The 21,905-nt window shown below is 42.1% G+C and overlaps 1 protein-coding gene across 3 annotated transcripts in view; it reads left to right on the plus strand.

The window, feature by feature from the left end:
* Positions 1 to 20,786, plus strand: part of ABCC6 (ATP binding cassette subfamily C member 6) — a 62,010-nt gene extending 41,224 nt beyond the window's left edge. For 2 of the 3 annotated variants that reach the window (XM_020814121.3, XM_078381243.1), the window contains 9 exons: positions 4,732 to 5,042; positions 6,960 to 7,159; positions 8,540 to 8,666; positions 11,272 to 11,373; positions 14,462 to 14,608; positions 16,660 to 16,818; positions 16,913 to 17,079; positions 18,405 to 18,599; positions 20,140 to 20,786. In XM_020814121.3, the coding sequence (XP_020669780.3) occupies positions 4,732 to 5,042; positions 6,960 to 7,159; positions 8,540 to 8,666; positions 11,272 to 11,373; positions 14,462 to 14,608; positions 16,660 to 16,818; positions 16,913 to 17,079; positions 18,405 to 18,599; positions 20,140 to 20,248 (1,517 nt within the window). In that variant the 3' untranslated portion in view covers positions 20,249 to 20,786. Of the gene's footprint in view, positions 1 to 4,731; positions 5,043 to 6,959; positions 7,160 to 7,884; positions 8,667 to 11,271; positions 11,374 to 14,461; positions 14,609 to 16,659; positions 16,819 to 16,912; positions 17,080 to 18,404; positions 18,600 to 20,139 lie in introns of those variants that run through there. The other variant, XM_072982794.2, reaches the window with a different exon arrangement.
* Positions 20,787 to 21,905: the final 1,119 nt, after the last annotated feature.

The raw sequence follows: 21,905 nt of genomic DNA on the forward strand, positions 1-21,905 counted from the left end.
CTGGGGCTGAGTCGGCATTTGAACCCGGGGCTCTCTGCTCCTGGACTCTGTCTTGCCAAAGGCCTTGTCACTCTTTGTCATCATTACTGTAATATTGATTCATTAATTCACAGGGCCTTTTTGTTCATGGCACTCAAGTTATTTAACTCTGTACAAGAGATCCATTCAGCCCCTTCCCTATACAGTGGTGCCTCACTAGACAGTTACCCCGCATGACAGTTTTTTCTCTAGACATTGACTTTTTGCGATCGCTATAGTGATTCGCAAAACAGTTATTTCTATGGGGGAATTTCGCTGGACAATGTTTGGTCCCTGCTTTGCAAACTGATTTTCACTAGACAACGATTTTGACAGCTCCCTCTGAGCTCGCAAAACGGGTGTTTTTGGGACCTAAGCTTCACAAGACAGCTATTTAAACAGCTGATCGGCAGTTCGCAAAGCGGCTTTCCTATGGCCGATCTTCGCTAGACAACGACGATTCTTTCCCATTGGAACGCATTAAACAGGTTTCAATGCATTCCAATGGGGAAATGCTTTTTGCTAGACAATGATTTCGCTAAACAGCAATTTCAGTGGAACGGATTATCATCGTCTAGCAAGGCACCAGTGTAATGGGAGTTAGATGCTTTCAGAAAATACTTTCACTTTTTTACCAAGTTTTTGGATTTATTTGTTTTTTCTGTGGGTTTTATTTTTAAATAGGTATGTGACTATCCCCATTGTTTCTACTTGGTTTTGATTTGTCATTATGTGAAATATAATGGGCAAAGGCCATATAGCAGAATATAAATTGTCTTAAATATTTTGTGTGGTAGTGTCCCACCTTTGAAATGTACACGCCCAAGAAAGCAAAAGTTTGATATCACCATTGCTTTGTTTTTCACCCCAAACTAAAATGTACCTTATTTGCTTAGGCATTTTAAATTTTAAATATTTGCAATTTTATTTGCTTTAGCTGTTTGTTTTCCAATTTAATACTATTTTATCCCTCTTATTTTATGACATTACTTGAGTTATTATATGAAATGTGTTTTTATAATGTAATTAAACTGACCTTCCCTGTTCCTGTATGGATGATGGACACAACTTTTGAGATAATTACTTTTATGGACCACAACTTTCTGAAGCCTCCTGCCAGCATTGCTGCTGGAAGGTTCTACAAGTCATAGTCCAAAAAATAAATTTTTCCAAAGTGGGGATTTTTAAATTTTAAAAATAAAGAAAGGAAGCTATATTTGTACATTTAAGCTTTATATAGAAAGTTCAGCAGAAGTGAAAGTGAAAGATTTGAGAACCTTTTGGTGTTTTACAACATCAGTTACAAACAGCTGTTCAGTATGGGCAGATTGTCACATCCCTTCTGGAGTGTGGGAAGCCCATTTCCATAATTTATATGCAAAAAACCCCGATCTCCCTTTGAGTTGAATTCAGTTAGCTTGTTAGTAAGTTCTACACCAGACAACTTTATTGGAAACTTCAAAAATGGATGGCTATTGAATATACTTTCACTGATGAACAAGTGGGCTTCAAATCAGGAAGATCTACCTTGGATCAGGCCCTTATCCGGCAGTATTTGGTGGAAAAATATTCTAGTAAACCTAAAGGGTCTTTCTTTGCAAACAGATTATGGCATAAACTAGAGGCTTCCACATTAGACCAGTGGTTACCATTGCTTATTTACCAGGTGCATGAAAACATAGCCATGAAAATAAGGTGTAATCTGGAAGGTCATCTGTTTAATAAAATCCCTATATATAATGGAGTTAAACAAGGTTGCATACTGGCCCCATTCTTAATTTAATTTTGATATTAACTCAATAGTGGCAGCTCTTAGCAAGCCAGATTTCCACCCCCACAAGTTAGTGGGCAGACACCTCTCAGTGCTGTTATATACTGATGATGCCGTACTGCTATTGTGGGCATCTATTGGCTTAGATAAAGGCATTGTGTGCCATAGTATATTATAGCCAAAAGGACAGCCTTCAAATAAATTATGAAAAAGCTAAAGTTATGGTGCTTGAAAAAAGACCAAAGCTCTACAAATGGTCAATAAATGGTCATCACATTGAGCAGATAAGGGCCTTTAAGTTCCCTGGTGTTGTTTTTCAGTTAAATGGTTCCCAAAAGGTACATACACAATACATTGCACAAGTGGCACAGAGATCCATCTCTACAAATTTGATTTTTTAAAAAAATATTCAGTGGGGCATTATATTCTGGCTGCTTTAAGATTATTTCAGGTCAAATCTTAGTCAAGTCCTTTATGGCACACAGCTGGATCCTTACACCTCTTTCACCTCCTTGGAAGTAGCACAATCAAGATTTCTAAGAGCCACTTAGAAACCCCACTTGGTTTCAAATGCAGCTGTATGACTGGAGGTGGGATACCTGAAATTTCAAACTAGGGTTTGACTAGCTATTTTCTTTTTCTGACTGAAATTAATCTTCTTCCCAAGAGGTTAAACCTCTTTAATATTACTAGATAACCGTCAGTCAATTTAGAAGAAAATTCTGTCTATCAAACTTAAAAGAGATGGCTTCTCTGGGGAACGCCTTGTTCTCATGGAATATGCTGCAGCTAATGGAGTCCTCAGACAATGTATTATGGAGGCTGAGAGGCAGCATGATTTAGGTCCAACTTCCAACAATATATTAATTGATTTCGCATTGTTACTTTTCAAGTCAGCTAAGTATTCCTATTTACTTTTAATACAAAAACAATGTAGAGTTTTTACCTTTGTCCCATCTACATGCTCTGCCATCAGCAGTACAAGAGCAGAAGTTTAAAAAGATTCCCTAGTCTCATTGCAAAGGCCCTTGTAATTCTTCACGGCCCCTTCTATCTTGGGATTCGGGAATTTTTTATCAAACCATATATAAAGATATTCCCTGGACTCTCAGAGGTATATTATACCCTTCTCTTTGTTGTCAGGGCAAAATACTGCATGGTGTCAGGAGCGAAAACAAGTATGTGGCTGCAATTAAAATCCATGAAGGAAAGGTCTCAATAAATTTTTAGCGAGCTTTTAGCTAGAGTTAGAGATGGGGACAAAACGCCAAAATAGTGGCTTATCTTGGTTTTACCTTAGGAAAGGAAAGGAAAGAGCGCCTTCCATCTCTGCCTGTGCGCCCGCCGATCAGCTGTTCAGTGGGGCCCTAGGCAGAAAGGGAAGGCTAGGCTGCCTGAATGTAGTCTTCCTTCTCTGCCTATGGAGACAAATAAAAATGGGTAAATATTTGTCCCTTCATATTTGCCAGACTCTCCAGAAGTGACAAGTAAAAAGGGACGAATATTGGATGAAATTTCTTAAAGGTAAAGGTAAAGGTTCCCCTTGACAATTTTTGTCCAGTCGTGTTCGACTCTAGGGGGCGGTGCTCATCCCCGTTTCCAAGCCATAGAGCCAGCGTTTGTCCGAAGACAATCTTCCGTGGTCACATGGCCAGTGCGACTTAGACACGGAACGCTGTTACCTTCCCACCGAGGTGGTCCCTATTTATCTTCTTGCATTTGCATGCTTTCGAACCGCTAGGTTGGCGGGACCTGGGACAGAGCAACGGGAGCTCACTCCGTCGCGTGGATTCGATCTTACGACTGCTTGGTCTTCTGACCCTGCAGCACAGGCTTCTGCGGTTTAGCCCACAGCGCCACCACTGAAATTTTGTACAAATATTATAATTCATTTTTAAAATTCATACCCTTGTCTAGTTATAGTAATACAGGCATCCATGACCCCCCACGCACGGAGCTTGCCCCCCCAGCCAGTCCGCAGTTTCAAAAAGGTTGGGGACCGCTGTAGTAATGGAAAGATTTTAGGCATATGTATATATGTATACTGTATGCTTTTTGGATATTGTGTATTTTATGTATATATATTTTGGATATTGGTCATTGACTGCAAAAAAGTGTCAGTCTGTCTGTCTGTCTGTCTGTCTGTCTATCTATCTATCTATCTATCTATCTATCTATCTATCTATCTATCTATCTATCTATCTATCTATCTATCTATCTATCTATCTATCTATCTATCTATCTATCGTGGTGCCTCACTTAACGATCACCTCGTTAAAGGACGAATCCGCTTTACGATGGGTTTTTTGCAATCGCTATTTCGATCGCAAAACAATGTTCCTATGGGGAAAATTCGCTTCACGATGATCGGTTCCCTGCTTCGGGAACCGATTCTTCGCATTACGATGATTTCCAAACAGCTGATTGGCGGGTGGCAAAATGGCCACCCGCTGTGCAAAATGGCTCCCTGCTGTTTTTAGGACAGATTCCTCGCTATACGGGCACCGGAAAATGGCCGCCGTATGGAGGATCTTCGCTGCACTATGAGGTATTTCGCCCATTGAAATGCATTGAATGGTTTTCAATGTGTTTCAATTGATTTTTTAATTTTGCTTAACGACAATTTCGCTTAACAGCGATTTGAACGGAACGGATTATCATCGTCAAGCGAGGCACCACTGTATGTATGTATGTATGTATGTATGTATGTATGTATGTATGTATGTATGTATGTATCTATCTATCTATCTATCTATCTATCTATCTATCTATCTATCTATCTATCTATCTATCTATCTATCTATCTATCTATCTATCTATCTATCTATCTATCTATCTATCTATCGAAGCTAATAATTTCCCCAAGGAATGTCATAAAATTAGTAATGAAAGGAAATAATATTTTCTGTAGCTCAAAAGGGCTCTCACATCTTATGTTACAGCCATTGGAAAGTTTGGATCTATAGCCATGGTGTTCTTGGCTGGGACGGTGGCATCACGTAAACTCTTCAGGCATCTGCTCAACGATATTGTCCGGTCCCCTCTGGCTTTCTTTGAACAGACACCCAGTGGCAACCTCCTCAACCGCTTCTCCAAAGAAATCGATGCCATTGACACCATCATCCCTGACAAGCTGAAGTCTCTTCTGGGATTCCTTTTTAACCTGCTGGAGATCTATACTGTGATTCTCGTAGTCACCCCAATAGCCATCGTGGTCATAGTTCCGCTAACAGTCTTGTATGCTGTGTTTCAGGTAGACAGGGCAACATGCTGACAATAGTCTGTTTTGGGGGGAAAGATCCCTGTCTTCCACTTGGGTAGAAGATCCCATTCTATCCTTTCCCCACTTTCCTTCCCCCATTCTTAAGAAAAGAAAATATTTACAGGTCCTAAACCAGATGCAGACTGGCCCAAGCAAGTTCTTTACATGTTTGTAAAGCCCAGAAAAAAGAGGGCCCAGAAATAGGGGATCATTCCAAAGAAGAAAAAGCAAAATAAGCAAAGTGTGCTGCTTATATACTGCCCCATAGCACTGGGCAGTTTACAAGATAATTATGCAGGCTACAAGTCCCCCCCCCCCTTTAAGCAGGGTCTAAGATGCTGGTCATATGTATAGATATAATCTTCACTTATTTTGCTCTTGCAAGTGAATGATAAATGCAAACAGCTCTTCTTTCTGGATGATAATTCTTGTGGATTTTTCAGTTTGGGGCATTTTTTGTAGTATTTTTGTGTGTGCAAAAAATGGAGGAGTTCTGATGTGGGACAGTAGGCGACTAGATGACCCAAAGAGCACTTACAGAGTAGCCTGAACAACATGTGTCTGAAGTTAGCATTTGTTTTTTATTTCAAGAGCATGGAAGGTAATCCTACAATCAGAGTATTAAACAAGCTTAGCTAGGGTTTACAAGGTCTATACCTAAGAAAAAAATCCCACTCTGTGCGTTGTCAGACCTCACCCGGAAGTCTGTGTTCAGTTCTGGGCACAACAGTCAAAGAAGTCTCTTGACAAGCTGGAACATGTTTATAAAAGGGTGACCAGGGGTTAGACTTGACGATCCTTAGGTTCTCTTCCACCTCTGCCTTTCTGTAATTTTGTGACAGTCAGGCTGGGAAAGATTCCAGAAACCCGACTCCCTCAGTGCTTTGTCTGCTTCTTAAAGGGCCAGAATCCTTTTTCTGTAGATACTGGTTTCTTCTGGAAGGGATGAAAGTTAGTGCAGTGAGATGTTGCTTTAGATCCACTCCACAGGGTCTTTCTACTTGCTGGAGGAGTCCAACACTTACTCCTCAGAGACAGGGAGTAGAGATCTCTCATGAGTGGCGTGGAGATGTGTGGTACAAGGATGTGGGCCTCAGTTCTAAATGATCAGGGCAGGTTGTGGCACCTTCCAGCTGGAAACATAATTATTGGAAAGTTCTCAGTTCCGGGCCAACACATTGAGCAGACGTGTACACAACACCAGGTGTCCCTTCAAATAACTATAGACCTCTATTTCCTTTATTAACTAGTTCGTAATTGCATCCTGACTTTCCACAACAATCCATCCTTTAAAGTAGGTCAAGACATAGGTTTACCTTTGATTTATCCTCTTCCTTTGCTCCCATTATTTTATCTTCCATGTCATTTCTCTTTATTGACCATTTTGGAAAGGGGTGATACGTAGTCTGTTGGACTGCATATCATATCAAGGGCTGCAAGTTGAGGAAGGCAGATATAGATTAACTAGATGAACCAATAAGCAAAGTCTGCAGAATGTACTGTTTGCTTGCTTGCTTTTCTTTCCTTCCTTTTTTCTTTTGTTTTCTTTTCTTTCTTTCTTTCTTTTTTGCCTCACTGCCTTCCCATGTCATTCTGGCCACCCTCTGAAGTAGGTCACAGAAAGCAATAGGACCGTTCCAGAGTCATTTACTGAGTTCCATCTCGTCTCCATGGGGCCTTGAACTGAGAGCACCAACGTCTCTCGCACTCTCTGAGCCCTCTGGCACTGCAGCTGCTTTGCCACGCTGCGTCTCCTCATAGTTTATGCCCTTCTGCCACAGGTCTGAGCTAATCCAGAACTACAGAAACTCAAACAGAACCAGATGAGAGCTGAAAGCAAGTCTCGCCCTCCTCAGCCACTGAGGAAAGACTGGTCAGATAACCTTTTTAAAATTCTTTTTCTCTCAGACCTTCTTTGTTACCACTTCATGCCAGCTTAAGCGACTTGAAGCTGCAGGCCGTTCTCCCATATACTCCAACATTTCCGAGACCTTTGAAGGAAGCAGCGTCATCCGTGCGTACCATGCCCAGCGGCGTTTCGTTTGGCAGAATGATTTCAAGGTGGACAAAAACCAGGAGGCCTCTTTCTGTGTGGTGGCGGCCGACAGGTGCAACACTGGGGGGGGGGGAAGGGAGGACTTTGTTCAGAGAGATCCTTTTTCTTTTTCTTATTATATATCCATGGTTATAGCCAGGGATATTGGCGCGTCTTTGGGCCCAAGCCATGAGTTGGAGGCTGGAGGCCACCCCAGGGCGGGCATGTGCTGCGTACGCATAGAGCTGGCCCCTGCCTCTGCACATGTGCTGAGCGTATCAGCTGGATGGCGGGCGCATGGGCGGAGGCGGCAGCCAGCTCCTGGAAGGGAAGCTGGGCCTACTGCCTCTGAGGATGATGGCGCTGGTGGCAGCAGAGGCAAGTAGGGAAGGCCATTGCTAGTAAGGACTTGTAACATGACTCAGGAAAAATAGGTCCAAGGTGCGAGTCCAAGCTTGCCTCAAAAATACCCGAGTCGAGTCAGAGTCAAGTCACTGGTGCGACTTAAGTTGGATTTGACAGCGAGTTGTGACTCGTGAGCCCCCATCCCTAGTTGTAGTTGACCTCTAAGATCAGAGTAGAGCCTGGGAAGGTTTTGGGTTTTTTGGACTACTGCTCCCAGAATGCACCAGCCAGCGCGTCCCTGGTAGCAGGAGTATTCCAGAGTTTTAGTGAAAATGAATGAAAAAATATGGAATAAATACTTTTCCAAGCTGTGAATCAGAGACAATATGCCTGTAGATTATCAGGTGCTATAGAAGGATAACAACAACAAAAATTTTCCTTTTTCTTTCTCAGCCATCACTACTTTGCTAAAGAATGCCATCTGCCAGAATTTCCTCAGAATATTCTCCGATCCTCTTTTATTGCCTGGCTAGCATCCCCTGCCCCCTGTGTCTGTAATAGGGTTTGCCAAGGATATAGAATTGCAGCAAGGCTGACAACAATGGGGCTGCTTTAGAAAAAAAGAAAGAAGCTGGGCTGCTACCCTGGTGTGTGTGTGTGTGTGAGAGAGAGAGAGAGAGAGAGAGAGAGAGAGAGAGAGAGAGAGAGAGAGAGATGTGATGTCAAATTGGAACTAATTTGTACCAACTAATGTGCCTGGTATGCTGTCAGTGCAGAGCAAAGAACTTATTGCTGGGTTGACAGTTTTAATATTACGTATATCTGTGTCATTCCTTTTCAAATAGTACTATAATAAGTTATTATTTTCTAGCTTTCAATGCTGTTTATTTTAATTCTGTAAACCACCTTGGGTGCTCTTGAACAGAAGCGGGATATAAATGTTTTTAAAAGGTTATATTTTTATTTTTTTTAAGCTGTGATTAAAAATGAGGGATGTTACAAATGAGGGATGTAAATGCATGGCTATATAAAAAAATTAATAGAGGGATATTTTGTAAACAGGTGGGGAATGCTAAGACGCACAATCATCTTTCTTCTGTTGTTCCAGGTGGCTTGCCACAAACATAGAATTCCTTGGGAATAGTATCATCCTATTTGCATCCTTGCTTGCTGTAATAAACAAATCACATCTCAGTCCAGGTCTTGTGGGGTTTTCCATCTCTTATGCTCTGCAGGTAACTTAAAAACAGTGCAGTAAAACAGTATATGTGAAACAGAATGGACAACCTGTGACACCTCAGAATTTGGGGGGACTACAGCACCCAGAGTGCCTCACCTTTGACTATGCTGACTAGGACGGATGAGAGATATAGGCTAAGAAACATTTTCTGTTCCCCCATTTATGTTTCCCTGACATGAGATATTGGGGTCTGAGCTCAGTAGAGGAGAAAGATTTTACATCAACATGTAAAAGCAGTCCTTTTAAATCTCAGCTATTCTGAGCCAGGGTTTTTAAAAAATCATACATGTATCCTCAGTGAACTTGTACTTTGTCTTAGGGGAGGAGGTTTGATGTGCAAGTATTTTGGGAAACAAAGAAATAAGATGAGTTATTGCTCAGTGGTGGAGCACCTGTTCAGGTGGATTCACAGTTGGTTACAGAATCATACTCAGAGCGTGATGATTAATGGCTCCTTCTCCAACTGGGAAGAGGTAAAAAGTGAGCTACCCCAAGGCTCAGTCCTGGGCCTGGTGTTCTTCATCATTTTTATTAATGACTTGGATGAGGGAGTGGAGGGAATACTTGTCAGATTTGCAGATGACACAAAATTGGATGGAATAGCTAATACAGTGGTGCCTCGCTTAACAAGCACTTCGTTTAACAACAAATCCACATAGTGATGAAGATTTTTGCGATCGCATTGTGATGTTTTAAATGGTAAAAAATCGCTTTGTGATGATCGGCACACTGTTTCGCTTACCGATTATCGCATAGCGATGATTTCTCAACAGCTGATCGGCTTCCAAAATGGCCGCTGGGTAAAAAAAATGGCTGCCCGCTGTGTTTTCGCCCGGATTCCTCGCTTACCGGGCAGTGAAAATGGCTGCCGTATGAAGGATTTTCGCTTAAAGGTGAGTTTTTTGCCCATAGGAATGCATTAACGGGTTTTAATGCATTCCTATGGGCTTTTTCTTTTTGCATAGCGACGAAATCGCTTTGCAGCGATTTTTGCAGAACAGATTATCGTCGCTATGCGGGGCACCACTGTACCGTAGAACAGTGGTCCCCAACCTTGGGCCTCCAGATGTTCTTGGACTACAACTCCCAGAAGCCTTCACCACCACCTCTGCTGGCCAGGATTTCTGGGAGTTGAAGTCCAAGAACATCTAGAGGCCCAAGGTTGGGGACCACTGCCATAGAAGACAAACAAAATTCAAAATTTTCTTGATAGGCTGGAGCACTGGGCCGAAAAGCAACAGAATGAAATTCAGCAGGAATAAGAAATAGAAACCAAATGCACATTTACAAGACAAGGGATACCTGGCTCAGCAGTACTACAAGTGAGAAGGATCTTGGAATTGTCATAGATCAAAAGCCGAATATGAGCCAACAGTGCAATGTGGCTACAAAAAGAGCATATGTTATTTTAGGGTGCATTAACAGAAGTATAATTTTCAAATCCTGCAAAGTGTTGGGTCCCCTCTATTCAGCACTGGTCAGGCCCCACCTTGAGTATTGTGTCCAGTTCTAGACAACACACTTCAAGAAGGATGCTAACAAATTGGAACAAGTTCAGAGGAGAGCAACGAGGAGGATCAGGGGGCTGGAAACGAAGCCCTATGAGGAAAGACTGAAAGAACTGGGCAAGATTTCCATACAATATCAGGAAAAACTGTTAGTGTTACTGTTACAGCAGTACAGGAATGGAATCCATTCCCTCGAGAGGTGGTGAGAGCGCCAACATTGGAGGCATTCAAGAGAAATTTAGACAACCACTTGGCAGATATCCTTTGATTTGTGTTCCTGCATTGATCAGGGGGTTGGACTTGATGCCCTTCCGATTTCACTATTCTGTGATCTCTGATTGAAACCCATCAATTTCTATTTCAAAGAGCATGATTAGCTCTTAATTGCTCTTAATTGCCTAGTAGTTGCCAGTTTTTTCTCTGCCCTTTTCCATATTCAAGAAAACCTATCGTATCATATTGGCTGAAATTCTGTTGGCAAAAGTTACGCCATGTAAAATGGATGATGTCAGTTTTTCAGGAGTTAAAGATTTCTGATTTCCCCTCCTCCAGGGGCCCCGAAGCTCCCTTGGGACCCCTTTCATCCTGGGGAAGCCACTGGGCAGCACAGGAGACAAGAAACCTTTTACTTTCTGAAAATTGCTGCTGGCAGGATAATTTTACCACCAGTGGCAATTTGGGGATATTAAAAGCTTCCCCCCCCCGAGAGGCCACAGCCCCCACCCCCACCGGTTTCCCCAGAACAAAAGGAATCCCAAGGGAGCCTCAGGACGCCTGAGATGGATTCAGAATATTTTAATTCTCAAATAGCAACCGTGGCTGATGATGACATTATTAGCCTTACATAGCACAAGTTCTGCTACTGGATTTCAGCCATGATATTATAGTGCTTTTTCACATGAAGAATCCAAAGCCCTCTAGCCTATTATTGTCTATTCTGACAGGTAACAGCTTTCCAGCGGAAATCTTTCTGATTACTGTTTCTGATCACATGATTCATTTGAACTGTAAATTATAGTGGGGATGGATCTCCCTTTTTTGTTCTATCTAATTAAAGCCCTATCTATCAATGTTTTTCTTCCTTCTGACCAGATAACGGGCATCTTGAACTGGATGGTCCGTGCTTTGGCAGAATTGGATAACAATATTCTGTCTGTAGAGAGAGTGAGAGATTACTCAAGGACACCCAAGGAAGTAAGTGTTGGAAGGAAATACGGGTAAATCTGTCAGTTTTGCTTTTCCCACATTTGAATTCTTGAAATGGCATTTTCTGTGAAGGCATCTGCAGCTTTTGAAAAGTTTTTATCAAACTGAAAACTGTAATGAATTCTTCCTCAAATTCAGCAAGTACCACTGTTGCCTGCCTAAAGGGGGCTCTCTTGTCCCTACCTGTGCTGTAAATGCTAAAGATGAATGCTTATTGGAAAAGATGGGCGGAACTCTAGTTGTTTACCCCCAGATATGTTTGAATTGCAGGAATACAAATCCAGAATTTGAAGATTCAAGAGCTAATTCAAAGCACCCTTCCCTGATGGGCAAATTTACCAGTTTCATTTTCTCTCTTTTTAATTTGTTTAAAATACAATTCAGAAAGATATTTGCAGTTTTCATATGTTCTCGGTTTTAAACAATGAACCAAGTAAATAAACTTTCTTTCTAAGATAGGAGTACTGGAGAGAGGAATTTTCTGTGTGATTCATAGCAAACTGATCTCCTCGACCCCTGCACATAGTAGCCTGTATGTACAGTATGCAGTGCCATCTTCCAAAAACATGTGATATGCCTTAATTTTCACCCCAAAAGCTGCCATGTAAGTAAAAGTCTCAGGCCCTCAGAAAATTAACAAACCAACTGCTGTCCTGGCCAGGAGCATTTTTGTGGCAAGTGAAAAGGAAATGAGGGGGAAACAGATGAAAGAAGCATCAAAATAGGAAGTGAAAAAGGCTTGTGTTTGTTTGTTTGTTTGTTTGTTTGTTTGTTTGTTTATTATATTTATACCCCGCCTATCTAGTCAAACGACCACTCTAGGGGTATCATGGAGCTTTCAGCTGCTTCGCCCAGAATCACTGGTCACCTCTTCTTCCTGCACTCTCACTGTGCCATAAAACACTTCCAGAAGCCTTCACCACTAGCTGTGCCAGGCAGGATTTCTGGGAGTTGTAGTCCAAGAACACCTGGCGATTACCCAGACCAAACATTTGTTCTTGTAAAGTTACAGAGTTCAGGTATTTTTCTTGCCACCCAGACAACATAAGCCTTGTCTCACTTAGCCATTGCTTTTTTTTTTTTTTGAATGACTTTCTATGTCTTATTGTTCCTCCTTTCACCATGGCTTATTTTGAGTTTCATTTTGTTCAGGTTTTGTGGAGTTTAGCCTTTTAGTGCTTTCCCAGTTGATTTCATGTCCATAGCCAAGTGCCTGCTAGTTGGAGGTTTTGCGTTATTCAATTAGCACAAATCTAGAAGTGTATATTAACAATGTACAAACAAGGCATATTAACAATAACAACAGCAATCTTAGAATTGGAGAGCTGGAAAGGACTCTATGGATCATCGGGTCCATCCCATGTCTAAGAGACACAATGGGAAATCCAACTCCCAACCTCTGGCTCTGCAGCCAGAGACTTAAACCTATAGAAGTGCTATCCAGCAGTTCTGTTAAATATTGCTTGAAGTTGGGTTTTGAAAAGATTTCCCAAAGGAAAGACATTTTCTTACAGACAACGGAAATTGCTTTTTAAAGGGAAATTTGGATGTGACTCTCTAACAGAGCTTGCTCGGTCATGAAGGAGTGCACTCAAGCAAGAAAAATGAAGAAGGAGAGACTTCTGCTCTGTCTGAAAGAGCGCTATGCTGTTGATTCAAAGAGTCTACTGTAAGTTGTAGAGTTGACTGCACTCTTGCCAATGGCCAGTAGGAGGTAAACAAGAACAGCAACAAGTAAACACCCTCCACTTTTATTTTTTATTAATATAATAAACAAAAAAAAGGACAATAACCAAACATAGACTACATTACACTCCCTTAAATTCACTATTCTTGTAGAATATCACTCTATGTATTTTCTCCACCCAGTGCTACCCTCCCATTCTGGACTAGGTTCCAGTGCTCTAACTTTACAGTTTGTTTTATTGTTTAGTTGTTAAGTCGTGTCTGACTCTTCATGACCAGAGCCCTCCAGGCCCTCCTGTCTTCCACTGCCTCCCGGAGATGGGTCTAATTCATGTTGGTAGCTTCTATGGCACTGTCCAACCATATCGTCCTCTGTCATCCCCTTCTCTTCTTGACTTCACAATTTCCCTAAATCAGGGTCTTTTCCAGGAAGTCTTCTCTTCTCATGAGATGGCCAAAGTATTGGATCCTCAGCTTCAGGATCTGTCCTTCCAGTGAGCATTCAGGGTTGATTTCTTTCAAAATGGATAGGCTTGTTCTCTTTCCAGTTCAGGGGACTCTCAAGAGTCTTCTCCAGCAACACAATTCAAAAGCATCAATTCTTCAGTGGTCAGCCTTCTTTATGGTCCAGCTCTCACTTCCATACATCGTTACTGGAAAAACCATAGCTTGGACTATGCGGACCTTGGCGGCAGGTGATGTCTCTGCTTTTAAAGATGCTGTCAACGTTTGTCATCGCTTTCCTTCCAAGAAGCAGGCGTCTTTTAATTTTGTGGCTGCTGTCTCCAGCTAAAGTGATCATGGAACCCAAGAAAGTAAAATCTGTCACTTCCTCCACATCTTCCCCTTCTGTTTGCCAGGAGGTGATGGGACCAATGGCCATGATCTTAGTTTTTTGATGTTGAACTTCAGACCATTTTTGGTTCTCTCCTCTTTCACCCTCATTAAGAGGTTCTTTAATTCCTCCTCACTTTCTGCTATCAGAGTGGTATCATCTGCATATCTGAGGTTGCTGATATTTCTTACGGCAATCTTAATTCCGGTTTGGGATTCCTCCAGTCCAGCCTTTCGCATGATGTATTCTGCATATAAGTTAACTAAGCAGCGAGACAATATGCAGCCTTGTCGTACTCCTTTCCCAATTTGAACCAATCAGTTGTTTACATTACAGTTCATACTGCCCCCATATTGCTACAGAAATATGGAATTGGGGGTCAGAAAAAAATTATTTTATCCACCCACACTCCCCACCTTGGCTGAGTAGCCAAAGTCAACACCTTGAGTTGTCTAACCACTCTAACAAAACATTGGTTCTTTTCCAGTTACTTCTTTTCAATTCTGTGGGGATCTGCCATTTTTTAATTTGAGGTGCTATTGTCTGTCTTCCTAGGCCCCCTGGACTTCCGACAATCCCCTTTTGTTTGACAACTGGCCTACGGAAGGAGAGATTGAATTTCGAGGCTACAGCCTGCAATATCAGCCAGACTTAGGGCTAGCTCTGAAGAACATCAATATAAAGATCAAGGGGCGAGAGAAGGTAAGACATTAAATAAGAGCTGGCCTGTCCCGAGACATTTGTCTGCCTGGGGTGAGAGAAAAGCTCTCCCCACATTCTAACTACAAAAGCCCACCAAGGAGGCATTCAAATACATTATTTCTATGCTGAAACTTGTCTGCCATGCTGAAGGAAGTGGGATAGTTCAGGAGCAGTAGGTTGTTTTGTTTGGAACACAGCTTGAAAAAGTTCCTGTTTTGGATTCCAGCTCCCAGAACCTGGGTCTTTGGCGGATTCTGAGAGTTGTGGTCCAAACAAGTAACTTTTTCTAGGTATTCTCAAAGGCTTTCACAGCTGGGATCTGATGGTTGCTGTGGTTTTTTTGGGCTCTTTGGCCGTGTTCTGAAGGTTGTTCTTCCTGACGTTTCGCCAGTCTCTGTGGCTGGCATCTTCAGAGGACTGGAGTAGGAACTCAGTCCATGCTCTGTTCCTGTTTGTTGGAGAGTTGAGTATTTATAGCTGTGGGAACAGCTTTTGTCCTTTTCAGGAGATAGGGTGATGATGGTGATCAGCATGTTTTTGTTGTGGATGTATTGTTGTGATAAAATGGAGAGATTATCTGTCACTATGATTGATGTGTGTCTTCAGCTGGTGTTTTTTGTGCAATGATCCCTGGTCCTTGTGGCTGGGTAGAGTTCACTGACCTTTTGCAGACTATATTTTCCTGTGCTGGGAGCCAGGCCTTACTAAGTTTTAGACAGAACTTCAACAAAACAAAACAAAAACAAAAAAAGGAAAATCTAAAACTTACGACTCTGTCTGCCAGATCACTGGCTCTTAACCTTTATTACTCGGATGTTTTTGGACTGCAACTCCCAGAAGCCTTCACCATCAGCTCTGCTGGCTGGGGTTTCTGGGAGTTGCAGTTCAAAAACACCTGAGTAACAAAGGTTAAGAACCACTGTGCCAGATGGCCTCACTCTGCTGTCCCCTCCATGCCATGCATTGTTTGCCACCTGAAGCAACTACCTGTGTCATGTAATCTCAGAGAAGGGTTTCTCCCATAAATTCATTTTCTTAGCCACACCAAGGGCCTACTTGGTCCATCATCTTCCCCTCACTGGCTAACCAGATAGCCATGGAAGGCCAAAAGCAGGCCATGAGGGCAGTAAGCGTTGCAGAGTTTTGAATATCTGGTTAACTTCCTTTTGCTTCACAGCAGAAGTAGAGATTCACAGAGGTGAATAGCTCAAAGTTTGCCAGATAGTCTGTCCCTTTCTCATTAACTGGCACTTAAGGTCTCAATATCTCACTCTGTGTAGGAAAAAAAGGGGGGGGGAGGTTTCTTTTCTTACAGTTGTGAACAGATGAAACATCAAACTAACATACTACTTCCAACCGATGAAAGAGAGGGAAAGGAACGCTCATCAGAGAAGTAGGGATCACTTTGAATACAGAGGTGGGAAGGAATGATTGGTTAGTGCTGGGTAGACTGACAGTCATCCCAGCCAGCAAAAGTCCCTCCCACTTCCTCCTTTTTTAAAAAAAGCAAAACAGTACAGCAGTATAGGATTATTAGTCTGCCTCTTGATCAATTGCCAAAAAACAACAACAAGAAGAAGTGTCCAGTGGCATTGTAAAGACTTGAAATTATATCCATGCAGTGACTGTAATACAGCAAAGTCTTTTGTTTGTCTCATGGAAGTGGTCTGAACTGTACAGCGATGCTGGGAGAAGACACATCATGAATCCAAGAATTTTATGCGAGCCTTGCCCCTTCCAATAGGCAGAGAGGGGCAACTGCCTCAAGCCGCTGATACTAGGGAGTGGCACCAGCAGACACCCTCGCCATCCATCCTCAGCGTCTGGACTTTCTCTTTCTGGTGGAGGCAGAGCACACCGTTGGTTTCCCATCCCCTAAATTGGCCTGCTGCCCTGACGTGTGTTGGAGGACTTTATCCCATTGCCAATATTCAGTTGGCAGTCTCATCAGGTTGTGTGCATGGAATGGGAAAGGGAACACCACTTTGTCCATATCTCATGATGCAAAATGACTTGGACCATCTGGCCATTGAACCCCTTCTTTTTCCTAGGTTGGCATAGCTGGAAGGACAGGGGCTGGGAAGTCCTCTCTTGCAATGGGCCTTCTAAGACTAGTAGAAGCTGCTGAAGGACAGATCTTGGTGGATGGACTGAACATTGCCCAGATAGGTCTGCATGATCTGAGAAACAAGATTACTGTTATCCCTCAGGTAGGAGGCCAGTGTTTAATGGCACTGAAACACAACTGCACAACCAATAAGAACTAATCTTTGACGTCTTGTACGTTATCACCTTTGTACTCAGGACCCAGTACTGTTGTGGAGTTCTTTGAGAAGGAACCTCGACCCCTTGGATGAACACTCCGATGAAGACCTCTGGACTGCTTTGGAACGGACGCTGCTCAAGGACTTTGTTTTGAATCTTCCCTGTCAGCTGGCATACAAGTGTTCTGAAGGAGGCAGAAATCTGAGGTGAGAGGAAAAGTCTTATTGAGGTTCAGGTGGTTGAAATGGAATGATATTTGATAGTAAGCAAAAACCATCTGAGACTGAGTCCACAGCTTGGAAAAGTTAGGGCTTTCTAATTATCATGCTAGCCATGCCTTTGATTCTGTTGTGGGATTCTGGATATTGCCATCAAAGATGGCTTTCTCAAGCTTTGGGACCTACCTCTTGGAAATAACCAGCAGTGTTCTATAAAGGTTCCTTGCCTGCTGTTGAATCTTCTGAAAGATTCAAGACATAGGCAACTTGCTGCGGATTTAACCTCTCCTGAGGATGCTGGAAGGGTCATATGCTCCACAGAAGAGAGCACACCAGATGATTTTTTTTTTAGAATGGTTATTTTCTCCAGGAAAAGTGGCCTTGAATCTCACCAAAGGAGCACCAAGGGACCTTATTATCAGATATCATGGCACCATGTATGCTAGTGGTGGGGGTTCTTTGGCTCTCTAGGTGTTTTTTAACTATAGCTCCCACAGTTCCTTACCACCAACCAAGCTGCCAGGACTTTTAGGAATAAGAAGTCCAAAACAACAAGAAGGCCAAAAATAGTCCACTCTAGTTTACATTGACCATAGTATCTGTCTGATGTCAGGCAACTGTCTTTTTATTTTTCCTAGGCTTTTAATTTTTTTATACATTTTCCATTTCTGGTGTGATTATTTTTTCCCAAAAAAGCACCCAGTTTTTACTGTTTGTTTAATAGTGTTGCTCAATAATGCTATTTTACCACATTCATTTATGTTCAGGTAAAAAACCCTGAACCTTGTTTTTAAAATAAAAACAGTAGTATAGATAAATAAATAAAACATTAATGTAGTAAAACAAACATTTGATCATGTAGATTAATGTAATAATCTGCTTGCTGTCAAGTTGATTGTGACTTATGATGACCATTTTCAGAGTTTTCTATGTAGACAATACTCAGAAGTGGTTTAGCCTTTCCTTCTTGTGGGGGTGCCTTGGGACTGTGCAGCTTGTCCAAGGCCACCCGGGCTGGCTCTGCTGGTAGGAGACACAGTGGGGAATTGAACTCCAAACCTCTGGCTTTGCAGCCAGATACCTAAACCACTGACCTATCCAGATTGTCTTATTATATGAGGATCCTGGTGGGCAGCTGTGACTCTCCAGATGTTTTTGGGACTGAAACTCCCAGTATACCTAACCATTGGCTTTGCTGGTTAAGATTTATAGGAATTGTAGTCCAGCCTCTTTTGGAGGGCCATTTATTTCTTGTCCTGTTCTAAGCAGGTAAAGCCAAGGATGTCTAAACTCTCCCTCCGTTTTCCCTTCAGTGTCGGCCAACGGCAACTCATCTGTCTGGCACAAGCTCTCCTTCGTAAAGCTAAAATTCTGGTTCTGGATGAGGCCACTGCTGCTGTGGGTATTGAAAGTGACCTCCAGATTCAGTCCACCATACGGACTCAGTTTAGAGACTGCACGGTTCTTACAATAGCTCACCGCATAAACACCTTTATGGACTATGACAGGTAAGCCTTTCATAGAGTAACAGCATTGTAGAGCTGGAAGGGACCTTCAAAAGTCAAAGCTGCTCAGTCTCATGATGGGTTCCAAGGTTTCAGAACTTTCCCACTGTCTGTTGCCTGACATGAGTGTGTGACCGAGAAAAGCTAGAGATGAACCTGGGACCTTCTGTAAGCAAAATATTTGCTCTGTCATTGAGTTACATCCATTTCTTGTTGTTTAATTATTGGTAATGCATTATGCTGGCCTCCTCATTATGTCCCAGATTATAGTTCCTATGCTCGCCATATGGCTATATTGGCTGGGGATGTTGGGAATTGTAGACTGATACATGATAATTAGAATGCCACCTCAAATTTTATATTGTTACAGCATGTTGAGCTTGGAAGAGATACTTTTTTAGACTACTCTTTCCACGACCCGGCAATCATAGACGTTGGGTACCCTAGTGGCAGCAGGATTCTGGAATGTGTTGTCCGGAATAGTTGATCTTAGCTCTGAGTTAAATGTTTTTGGAGTTAATTTCCTTCAACATTTGGTTTTTATTACGTGTACCTAGCTGCACCTATGGTTGCAGCATCTGGCTCTCCAGATGCTGCAACTCCCTCCTGCCTTCACCAGTATAACCAGTAGTGAAGGAGCCTAAAGATTGTTTAACACTGACAAGCCAAACCAAAGTGATTTGGCTTTGTTTTGGCTTGAGCTGAACCGCCCAAAGTCACACTCCCAGTCCTTTGGAGAATGAAACAATCAATCACATAGGCAAAGACCATTCGAATCATTGCAGTTAGAAAAAAGTAGAAGCTCCCAGCAGCAGGAAGACTGGAAGGAATTGGGGACAGACCAATTTGCATTGATCTTTATATTGTGTGGGAGGGACTTGGTGGTGTGGTGGGTTAAACCACAGAAGCCTCTGTGCTGCAAGATCAGAAGACCAGCAGTTTTAAGATCGAATCCACGTGACGGAGTGAGCTCCCGTTGCTTGTCCCAGCTCCTGCCAACCTAGCAGTTCGAAAGCATGTAAAAATTCAAGTAGATAAATAGGTACCACCATGGTGGGAAGGTAACAGCGTTCCATGTCTAGTTGTGCTGGCCACGTGACAACGGAAACTATCTTTGGACGAACGCTGGCTCTACGGCTTGGAAACGGAGATGAGCACCGCCCCCTAGAGTTGGACACAACTGGACTAAATGTCAAGGGAAACCTTTACCTTATATTGTGTGGTCATTGAAAAATACTTTGAATTCATCTGTCCCAAATCCAAGCAAATTGTGAAGTATTTTCCAATGTAATTGCACAAATAAACTTATTGTTTTAACCAAAACAACAGTCTTATAGTATCTGAAAGATGAACCATTTTAATCTCCTGAGTGCCACAAATCTGTTATTTTTGCTGTAATAGGCTAAAACAGCTAACCCCACTACCCAAAATTTTAGTTTCATTGATGAATGACTTCTTTGCATGATAAAATCTTCGCTGCTAACGTGTCTTTGGTATGTCCATTCATATGTCCTAGCTTTTATATTTCCTTTAATATTTTCAGAATTATCGTTCTGGAAAGTGGCCGGGTGGCAGAATTTGATACCCCAGAGACGTTAATAGCCCAGAAGGGGCTCTTCTACAGGATGGCTAAAGAATCAGGACTGATCTGATGAGAGAACTCAGGGAATAAAGTGTCTGATCTGAAAGTGGATATCTTCCTCTGATGTATTGCCATGAATGCTTTTTGGAAAAAACTTTGTAAAGTGAAAAAGAAACAGTTGTCATGTACAACAACCCAGCAAGATACTGCAATTTCATTTCCCCAGAGAAAGTGGAGAACTAAAACTGGAAAGAGTAACTTGCTCAAGGCTATTGTACGGAAACTTAGGGTGCTGTTACACATTGTAATACTCCTGGGTTTGTGTTGAGATCAGCATGCTTGAAATGGATCAGAAAGTGAGATATTTTAAACAGCCACAAGAGAGGCACAAATGTGCCACAAGGGGGGGGCATTTATTATTAATCATTTTGCCATGTATGCTCATTTGTGTTGAAGTAAATTGTGTCTGTGGCATTTCTCAATACTTGTATGCAAAGATCATGGGTTGAGTTTGCAGGGAAACCTTGCTGTCCAATCTGTTATATATTTTTTCCTATTTATAACACTAATCTAATGCTATTCCAGTTTTAAAAAATATTGAAATAACATTGCAGCAGAAGAACATGTTTTTATCACAGCCATCCACATCACCTCAACATGGAAAGTAAGTTTGATCAGGGCAGGGCAGGGCAGGGCTGGGCTGGCTGGGCAGGGCAACAACACACCAACATACATTCATACACATCATTTATTGCACCCAGATACATACATACATACCTTTCATTTACATGCAGACACATACACATAATTATAAAAAATTAATCTATGTAGACAAATGGCCACACTATTCATACACACACATAGAACTTTTCATGCTGTCACACATATAGAAACACAGAGAATTAATTTGGTCACATAAACAGAAGCACAAAACTACATACACAAATACACATCCAATATGCATGTTATTATACGCATGCACATGGCATTTGCACCATTCATTCACATTCACACACTATTCATTTGTGTATATAGATGAACAAAGACACCATTTATTTGCATCCAGTGTCAAACACAGGTATATATACTAAGCACATGTATACACATCTCATGCACACATCAATTATTTACACAGATAAGTACATATACACCATTTATTCTCACAGATAAACCATTTTTTACACACATAGCTCATAGAATCATAAAATAATTCAGTTGGAAGTGGTTTAAAAGGCCATTGAGTCTAGTCCCCTGTTCAATGCAGTCCAAAGCAGGTTTGAGAAATGGGGTCCAATTTTCTCTTGAATGCCTCCAGCGTTGGAGTACTTACCACCTCCCGAAGTACCGTATTTTTTATAATACCGTATTATAACACACCCCCATTTATAAGATGCTCCCCCCAATTTTCTAAACCCCCCTCCCCAATTAAGAAAACTTAGCTTTGAGGATTCAGCCTCTAGGCTCAGAAAGTTGGAGATTTTGTCTCTGTCGAATCGCGAGCCTACAGGCTCCACCTCCAAGGAGGTGTGTTCCAGTTGGTTAGTTCAGTATCAGCTGACATCAGTTCCATAAGGCTGGTTATTGGAGGAAGTGAAGTCTCCTGACAGTAGGAAACTAAGCCTTGTGGCTGAAGGAAGCCTGTTTACAGAGGCAAGGTATGTGCCATTTTGTTGTCCCCTCAGCTGTCTCAGATTACTTCCGTGTAAAACACGCCCCTCAATTTTTAG

Source organism: Pogona vitticeps, chromosome 13 (genome assembly GCF_051106095.1).
Source record: "Pogona vitticeps strain Pit_001003342236 chromosome 13, PviZW2.1, whole genome shotgun sequence".
NCBI lineage: Eukaryota > Metazoa > Chordata > Lepidosauria > Squamata > Agamidae > Pogona > Pogona vitticeps.